At 40.1% G+C, this 9,776-nt stretch overlaps 1 protein-coding gene across 1 annotated transcript; it reads left to right on the top strand.

Moving 5' to 3' along the window:
- The first annotated feature begins 777 nt into the window (after positions 1 to 777).
- LOC136852719 (cuticle protein AMP4-like) lies at positions 778 to 3,338 on the top strand. Its single transcript, XM_067127639.1, has 3 exons — positions 778 to 814; positions 1,880 to 2,091; positions 2,900 to 3,338. The coding sequence occupies exons 1-3, from the start codon at positions 806 to 808 to the stop codon at positions 3,096 to 3,098; spliced, it is 420 nt and encodes a 139-aa protein (XP_066983740.1). The 5' UTR covers positions 778 to 805; the 3' UTR covers positions 3,099 to 3,338.
- Positions 3,339 to 9,776: the final 6,438 nt, after the last annotated feature.

The raw sequence follows: 9,776 nt of genomic DNA, 5'->3' as shown, positions 1-9,776 counted from the left end.
TCTCTCTCTCTCTCTCTCTCTCTCTTACTACTACTAATACTTCTCCTCTCAGTCTCTTTCCTCTCTCAAGATTGAACTTCTCTCTCTAGATTAAATTGATCAAAATTCGTTTTCTCTCTCTCTCTCTCTCTCTCTCTCTCTCTCTCTCTCTCTCTCTCTCTCTCTCTCTCTCTCTCTTACTACTACTAATACTACTTCTCTCAGTCTCTTTCCTCTCTCAAGATTGAACTTCTCTCTCTAGATTAAATTGATCAAAATTCGTTTTCTCTCTCTCTCTCTCTCTCTCTCTCTCTCTCTCTCTCTCTCTTACTACTACTAATACTACTTCTCTCAGTCTCTTCCCTCTCTCAAGATTGAACTTCTCTCTCTAGATTAAATTGATTAAAATTCCTCTCTTCTCTCTCTCTCTCTCTCTCTCTCTCTCTCTCTCTCTCTCTCTCTCTCTCTCTCTCTCTCTCTCTCTCTATTCTATATCTTCTCATACTTCCTTTCTCTTATCTATTTCTTAAGAGCCAATACTCTTCGTAATAATAATAGTAATAATAATAATAACCTATTCTTATCCCAATTTCCTTACGAGATTCCCTCTCTCCTCCCTCATTCTCAAACCCCGTCCCCACCCCCTCCACTTTCGACCTTGCTTCTGTTTTATCAACCCTTTCCCTCCCCGCCCCCCTTCCGCCTCCCTTCACCGACCCCCGAAGGTTGGCAGGTCGAAAGCGCCCAGGGTATATATATGAACTGGGGTCGAGTGACTTACACAAGTACACAAGTACACAAGAAGACCCAACTCGATTCCTTCAACATGAAGCAGGTGAGAGGGTATATATGGTCCAGTGGAGTTTCAAGGAGTTACAAGGATTCGGACGTCTCAAAGGCTTATTAGATCATCCGAGGAGACATCATCATGTGCTCACTTATCTGTAGGAGAGGGTTTTGACTTTTCGTTCACGGTGTTCTATTGGTTTTGTCATAGCTTTCTTTTCAACTCTTCCTCACTTGTTGTTTGCAACTCCTGGTGGCAGTTTGTTCCATGTGTCGTATATCTTGTACGTAAAGGAGCTCCCACAATGAGATGTGTTGCATCTCCAAATTTAAGGTGGGCCCTTAAATTTTATAGTAGTTTCGGGTAGTTTGGGGTCGAAGAATAGTGACTATCTTCCATACTATTTTTTTTAGGTTCCTGGTACTGCTGTTGATGAAAACTAGTTAAATTCAGATTTCCAATGGCTCGTGGCTTCGGATAACCGAAATTGAGTAGTGTGGAAGGAGTGTCCTCATATTTGGTAGTAGTTTCGGGTAGTTTGGGGTCGAAGAATAGTGACTATCTTCCATACTATTTCTTTTAGGTTCCTGGTTCTGTTGATAAAAAATTGTTGATCAAAAATAGATAAAAAATTGAGTAACCAGGTTGGATCCTTGAATCTGGAGATACAGTAGTCTGGGGTAGTTTGGGGTCGAAGAATAATGACTATCTTCCCTACTGTTATTTCTATCTTGGTTCCTGGTTCTGTTCTTTATCAAAAATTAGTAAATTCAGATTTTCAGTAGTTGGTGACTTAGCATTCCTGAAATAGGGTCTCGTGGAAGGTGCGCCCTTAACTTTGGAGGTAGTTCGGAGTAGTTTGGGGTCGAAGAAAAGTCATTATCTTCCGCACTATTATTTCTATTTTGGTTCCTGGTTCTGGTATTCATCAAAAATTAATCATTGGTCAAAAATTAGATTCAAATTTCCATCCGTTCACGGCCTCATATTCCTCAGGAGACCGCAATGCATTCCGCGAGGCCTTTGCTTCTTCTGTTCCAGCTTCGCATCGGCTCCAAGTTCCACCTGTCATGTCAAGTCATACTCACTCACTCTCTCTCTCTCTCCCGGCAGATTCTCTTCATCCTCCCCTTCGTCGTTGCCATGGCAACCGCCGACAAGCTCCCAGAGACGAGCCCAATCATCGCGATCCTGAAGAACGAGCAACACACCCCGGACGAGTTCGGAAACCACAATAGTGACTTCGAAGCCGCCAACGGAATCGAGGTCCACATCTCCGGGTCCCAGGGAGAGAATGGAGGAGCCAATGTCATTGGTTCTTGGAGGTAAACACCGCAAAAAGGGGGAGTTTGGGTAATGTGCAATGTCACTAAGTTTGAGGTTGCCTTACTAAATATTTTGTTCTTGTTGGAACCACCCCCTCCCTCTTCCTCTTCCAGCTACTATTAAGGGGGTGTCCCTCCCTTTAAAATTTTGGGTCCTCATCAGTATCCTTGAGGAACACCTCTTCCTTTCCCAGCTACCCTTAAGGGCCGTGCCCCTCCCTTTAACATTTTGGGTCCTCGACAGTATCCCTGAGGAACACCTCTTCCTTTGCCAGCTACCCTTAAGAGGGTTGTTCCTCCCTTTAACATTTTGGGTCCTCGTCAGTATCCCTGAGAATACCACTCTTCCTTTCCCAGCTGCCCTTAAGGGCCGTGCCCCTTCCTTTTAACATTTAGGGTCCTTGAGGCACGAGTCTTGTAAAAGAACAGAGCATTGGCAAAACTTACTGAAGACCTATAGGCCTATAAGCCTGCAGCGTAGAGAAACCATAGGCTTTTAGAGGAAAGATTAGCAATCTGAATTTAGATATCTTGGGTTTAAATGCTTCATAAATAGTATTGGCCCTAAAATCTTAGCTTGAGTAAATAAAGTAACAGTTTTAGTTCTTAATGCTTCCCAAACACTCACGGCCCTAAGAATTCACCCTGAGGTACCCCTCTTTCTTTCCCAGCTACCCTCAGGAGGACGGCTCCATCGCCAGCCTAATATCTTAGCTTAAATGAATAAAGTAATAGTTTTATATGTTAACACCCCCAAACACTCAAGACCCTAAGAATTCACCCTGAGGTACCCCTCTTTCTTTCCCAGCTACCCTCAGGAGGACGGCTCCATCGCCAGCCTCAAGTTCGTGGCCGATGAGAACGGATACCAGCCCGAGTCTGACCTCCTGCCAGTGGCCCCACACTTCCCCCACCCGATTCCACAGTTCGTCCTCGACCAGATCGAGTTCGCCAGGCTCGAGGACGAGCGCCGGGCCCGCCAAGGGATCAGTTCTGAGGAGAAATAGATCCCTGAAGGATAAAAAGACTTTCCTGGATCCGCGAAGACTGCGAAGAATGGAAACGACCTCTTAGTTTAGATATGTCCATTTGGGATTAATTTTTGTCTTTTCTTACTCCGTCAGCGTCCAGACCCACCTGTATTTTAATTTATTGATTTACTAATTTATCAGCTTGCTGTAGTAACCTTGTAAGAGACGAAATTGTAGAAGATAGTTTTAGAAGGTAGTATATTAAATAAAGAAGTTATGACTACAAATATATGTCTTTTTGAAACCTAATCTGAAGAAAAAGAAAAAACTGTTTGTTGTAATTTTTCATGTAAATTTTTAATGCAAATTTCTTGCCAATTTGTTGTGGTATATTTCTCCTTGTCGTTCAATTTTTTTGAGATTAATGTTGTAGCAAAGATAATTATTACAACAAATACGCCAGTTACTACAACCTTAACGTCAGTCTTTTCATCACAACTCGATCATAATCATCACAAAAATATCAGTCACTATCCACCACTATAACTACATCACCATATTCATCACAGCCTCATCACCACCACCTATCACAATCACCAATGAAAACACAATACCAGCTCGTCCACCACCACAATCACCACCACCATCTCCCACCATCACCACCGTTATCTCCAACACCATTCCCCCACCATTCACCAACACAAATAACTTAAAGGAGGATGACCACCATCTCTCACCATCACCATATCTCCAACACCCTCCCCCACCATTCACCAACACAAATAACTTCCTTCAAGAAGGATGACCACCATCTCTGACCACGACCACCATTATCTCCAACACCATCCCCCAACCATTCACCAACACAAATAACTTAAAGATGACCACCCTCTCTCACCATCACCACCATCATCTCCAACACCATCCCCCACCATTCACCAACACAAATAACTTACCTCAAGAAGGATGACAACCATCTCTCACCATCACCACCATTATCTCCAACTCAATCCCCCCGACCATCCACCAACACACTTATAACCCAATTCACAAAAACGATGACGCAATACCTCGCATCAGCTGATCAGCTGATCGAGAGAAGTTGAAAGACCTGGATGCGTCCCTCCCGTTGCCATGGCAACCCTCTCCATCTCCCGTGGAAAATTCACACGTTTGGGAATTCGAACATGTGGCTCGTTGTTGATTACATATGCATGCCCTGAGTCTTTAGGGGTAGTGTAATCGTTTCTAGTCTTGTCTATGGTTAATCCCAAATGGGATTTAAATTCTAAGAGATACGTGGATTTGGAAAATGAAGTCATGGTTATGAAGTCAGTATTATGAAGTCAGTATTATGAAGTCAATATAATGAATTGATAATTATGAAGTCAATATAATGAATTGATAATTATGAAGTTGAAATTATGAAGTCAATATTAGGAAGTCAATATTATGAGGTCAAGTTTATGAAGTCAAATTATGAAGTCAAAATTATGAAGTCAATATTATGAGGTCAAGTTTATGAAGTCAAAATTATGAAGTCAAAATTATGAAGTCAAGATTATAAAGTCAAAATTAATAAGTTAAATATTATGAAGTCAAGATTATTAAGTCAAAATTATGAAGTCAAAATTATGAAGTCAAAATTATGAAGTCAAGATTATGAAGCCAGAATTATGAAGTCAAGATTATAAAGTCAAGATTATCTGCGATGTTTTGAAACATCAGTGATTATATCAAATGTGATGTTTGTTCTGATGTTAGATAAGAGGGAAATGTTTGATGACACGTCAAAATGATGTCAGTTTTGAGATCAGCACTTTGGAGTGTCAGTCTTGTCATTATAAATGATGTCAGTTGTGGCAAAATTATTGATGACAGCTCTGACACCGTTAATTTGGAATGTCAGTTATAACATTTAGTGATGTCAGTCATGGCAAAATTATTGATGACAATTCTGACAATTTTGATGTCAGTTATGACATAATTAGTGATGTCAGTTATGACATTATTTAGTGATGTCAGTTATGACATTATTTAGTGATGTCAGTTATGACATTATTTACTGATGTCAGTTATGACAATACCATTGATGATATCATGATGTCAGTTATTATTTGTGATGTCAGTTACGACAAAATTATTGGTGACAATTCTGCCAAAATTAGTGATGTCAGTTATGACATGATTAGTGGTGTCAGCTATGACATGATTAGTGGTGTCAGCTATGACATGATTAGTGGTGTCAGTTATGACATGATTAGTGGTGTCAGTTATGACATGATTAGTGGTGTCAGTTATGACATGATTAGTGGTGTCAGTTATGACATGATTAGTGATGTCAGCTATAATTTGTGATGTCAGTTACGACACTAATTAGTGATGTCAGTTATGACATAATTACTAATAATTCTGTCACCATCCCTGGTGAAAGTTATTTGCCATATTTAGTGATGTCAGTCATGACATATTTAGTGATGTCATTCATGACATTAATAAACGGTGATGTCACGTCAACAAGAAGTTCTCTTTTTGACATCAAACTGGATCTACATTCCAAAGCTCAAGAGAACCAGTTTAACTCAGACGTTTTATAGAAATTACTTGTATTACGAAATCAGTACCACTAGGTTAATCATCCCTTATAAAATGGCAGTTATAAATAAAAAAAATATGAAATTATTATACAGTTAAATAATCTGCCCCACTCACATAGGTTTGAGAAAGGGGCTATTATTAAGATTTTTGTATGCATTATATAATATATATATATATATATATATATATATATATATATATATATATATATATATATATATATATATATATATATATATATTCATACATTTATCTTTTAGCAACTCGACCCCAATTCCAGCAAAATAGGAAAACAAATATATACAGACCGTTACCAAAAAAAAAAAAATCAATAAAAAAATTAATCATAAAAAAGGCACATTTAGCAACCAGTTTCCCCAATGACCAATGGGAAATGCCGGTTCAGTCAGTCAGGGAGGGGGCAGGGCGGGGTGGGGTCAGTTGATTGGTTGGTCGGGTGTCCTTGATCGTGACCAATCACATTCCTTGGCGCATAATCACACATTCGGAAACTGGCGTCGGTAAATTCGAGAAATAATTACAATAACTGGAGTAACTGATTGGGCTGGAGAAACTGCTTTCGCGTGGTTAGGTATTTGGGATGAGAGGGAGGGGCTTGGGAGGAAGGGGGAGGGGTTTGGAAGTAGGGGAGGGATTTGGAAGTAGGGGGAGGGGTTTGGAAGTAGGGGAGGGGCTTGGGAAGTAGGGGAGGGGTTTGGAAGTAGGAGGAGGGGTTTGGAAGTAGGAAGAGGGGTTTGGAAGTAGGAAGAGGGGTTTGGAAGTAGGAGGGAGGAGCTTGGAGGGAGGGGGTGGCCTAGGAGGAAAGGGGGGAGGGGTTGGGAAGGAATTATGGGCCTGTGGAAGAGGAGGCAGGGGCTTTGAGGGAGGGGGTGACCTGGGAAAAGGGGGGAGGGATTGGGAGGAGGGAGGAAAGGTCCTTGGTGTAAGGGAGGAGGAGCTTGAAGGGAAGGGGTGGCATCTTGGAGGAAGGAGGGAGGACCCTTGGAGAAAAGGTAATGGTCCTTGGAAGGAGGGGAGAAGGGCTTGGAGGAGGAAGAAGGGTTCTGGAGAAAGGAGGGAGAGGATTAGAGGGAGGGAGGGGCTTGGAGGGAGGAGGGAGGGGTTTGGAGGAAGAGGGGTGTGGGCTGGGAGGAAAGGAGGCGTGGCTTAGGGGAATGGGGGAGGGGCCTTGGGAAATCCAGTGTTCTGATGACTAAGAAAATAACATTAATTACTAATACCTTTATATCAATCCTATTATTTTCTAGATGCAGGGATTAATGGATGAAAAATCTAGGATCCCTATGTAGCCCAGGCCCGGAGGAAGTAGTGGATAACAGAAGCAGAGACACAAATCCACGTTGATGTCCTCATTTGGAGTCAATCTCAGTTACGACCATTTAAGTGTCAAAAAACTACATTAAAATCACCTAATGAGGTTTTGAACCAAATGACCAGAACTAATGCCCCAGTTAGGAATGCCTCAAAGCTGGCCAATCTAAATATCTGCTTAACTGTTTAACTGGAGGGGTCCTAATTGAGTGTCAATTGCGAGTATAAAAATTCAGTTATTATCAACCTCGAGATTTAAGACAAGTGGTTTTCAGCCAATTAGAATTTCTTCAAAATGATTTGGGGAACATCTGTGCAAAGAATGCTCTCGGTGTGTCTTCATTAAGACCCAATTACCTGAATTCCACCTAAAAAAAACAAGTAAAAAATGCGCTGAAGTTTCTACGGCGCAATCGAGTTTTCTGCACAGTCGCTACAGCGTATAATCAAGGCCACCGAAAATAGATCTATCTTTCGGTGGTCTCGGTATAATGCTGTGTGAGCCGCGACCCATACAACTTTAACCACGGCCCGGTGGTGGCCTAACCTATATCGTTGCCGGACGCACGATTATGGCTAACTTTAACCTTAAATAAAATAAAAACTACTGAGGCTAGAGGGCTGCAATTTGGTATTTTTGATGACTGGAGGGTTGATGATCAACTTACCAATATGCAGCCCTCTAGCCTCAGTAGGTTTTAAGATCTGAGGGCGGACAACAAAAGAGCGCGGACGGAATAAAGTGCGGACGGACAGACAAAGCCGGCACAACAATTTTCTTTTACAGAAAACTAAAAAAAAAAAAAAAAAAAGAAGCCCATTCTAAACCAGTAGTCCTCAATTTTAACAACCCAATGATTTGATCATCCCCCAAAAATGTTTTATCTTTCGAGTTTCTTCATCAAGCGCCAGAGCAGAGTTCCTCGGAGGAGCCTCGCGGTAGATAATCCTCGAGGGCTGAATTTCATGGCTCCCTAAAGACTCCCTAATGACTGCCTAATCCAGTGAGAATAAAAGTGAGTCCTCCCCGAAGTGATTGGCATAATTCTCGACTGGATTAGAATAGGAAAATCCGGCCCCACAAACAATTTTTATGACTTCCAATTTGTATTCGAGTCACACGCAGCTGCGGTTCTCCCTCCCTGCTGCAGCTGCAGCTGCTGTCTGGGTCTTTGTGAGAAGAAGAAGAAGAAGAAGAAGGAAGAAGAAGAAGAAGAAGGAGAAGGAGAAGAAGGACAGAGTAATAAGAATAGAAGGACAAGAACAGATTCACTGAGAATCAAATCTGAACTTCTCTAAGGGACCGGAGTTGAATAAGGTGATCAGTGGAAGCTATGATAATAAATGACGACGATAAGAGGAGTAAGAAGAAGAAGAAGAAGAAGAAGAAGAAGAAGAAGAAGAAGAAGAAGAAGAAGAAGAAGAATAGAAGAAAATGAAGGTAGGAGAACAAGTCTGCTATCACCCGAGCTAGAAATGTTTAATAGATAGAAGTTTATCACTCTTAATACTTCCCATAAAGATACAAGGGAGGACAGTAAGCCAATATAAACAATTTGACAAGGATTGAAATGTGTAGATAACAGAAAGGGCTAAACAAAATTTTTAAAATTAACAAAATTAAAAATTCAGTGAAATTTTAACCTGGACATTAATCAGGATTGATCCTGATTTTTACATAGAGAATGTTCATTTCAAATCTAGGAAATTAGATTTAAAGTCTGGGAAATTAGATTGAAAATCTAGGAAATTAGATTGAAAATCTAGGGAATTAGATTGAAAATCTAGGGAATTAGATTGAAAATCTAGGGAATTAGATTGAAAATCTAGGGAATTAGATTTTAAATCTAGGGAATTAGATTTTAAATCTAGGGAAATAGATTTTAAATCTAGGGAATTAGATTTTAAATCTAGGAAATTAGATTTAAAATCTAGGGAATTAGATTTAAAATCTAGGGAAATCATTTAAAACCTAGGAAATTAGATTTAAAACCTAGGAAATTAGATTTAAAACCTAGGAAATTAGATTTAAAACCTAGGAAATTAGATTTAAAACCTATGCAATTAGACTTAAAATCTAGGAAATTAGACTTAAAATCTAGGAAATTACTTAAAATCTAGGAAATTAGATTTAAAATCTAGGAAATTATATCTAAAATCTGGAAAATTAGATTTAAAATCTGGGAAATTAGATATAAAAATCTAGGAAATCAGATTTAAGATCTACGAAATTAGATTTAAAATCTAAGAAATTACAGGAAAATATCAAGATTTCTCTTGAAAATATTTCAATTACCAATTCACGTGTCGACGCCATTGGTTTGATTCCTAATTACGAGAGAATGGTGGAAATATCAGGATAAATTACAAGGAATGAAACTGTAATTGACGAGAGAGAGAGAGAGAGAGAGAGAGAGAGAGAGAGAGAGAGAGAGAGAGAGAGAGAGAGAGGGAATGATTGTCATATAAGGATAAATTACGTGGGATAAAGCTGTAATCGACGGAGAGAGAGAGAGAGAGAGAGAGAGAGAGAGAGAGAGAGAGAGAGAGAGAGAGAGAGAGAGAGAGCGCAAGCAGCATTCAAAGTAGAAACAAAGAACAAAGGAAGGAGAGAGAGAGAATGATTGTCATATAAGGATAAATTACGTGGGATAAAACTGTAATCGATGGACAGAGAGAGAGAGAGAGAGAGAGAGAGAGAGAGAGAGAGAGAGAGAGCAGCATTAAAAGTAGAAACAAACAAAGGAGAGAGAGAGAGAGAGAGAGAGAGAGAGAGAGAGAGAG

Source organism: Macrobrachium rosenbergii, chromosome 26, assembly GCF_040412425.1.
Source record: "Macrobrachium rosenbergii isolate ZJJX-2024 chromosome 26, ASM4041242v1, whole genome shotgun sequence".
Classification (NCBI taxonomy): domain Eukaryota; kingdom Metazoa; phylum Arthropoda; class Malacostraca; order Decapoda; family Palaemonidae; genus Macrobrachium; species Macrobrachium rosenbergii.
This window is presented reverse-complemented; position numbering and strand designations above follow the sequence as displayed.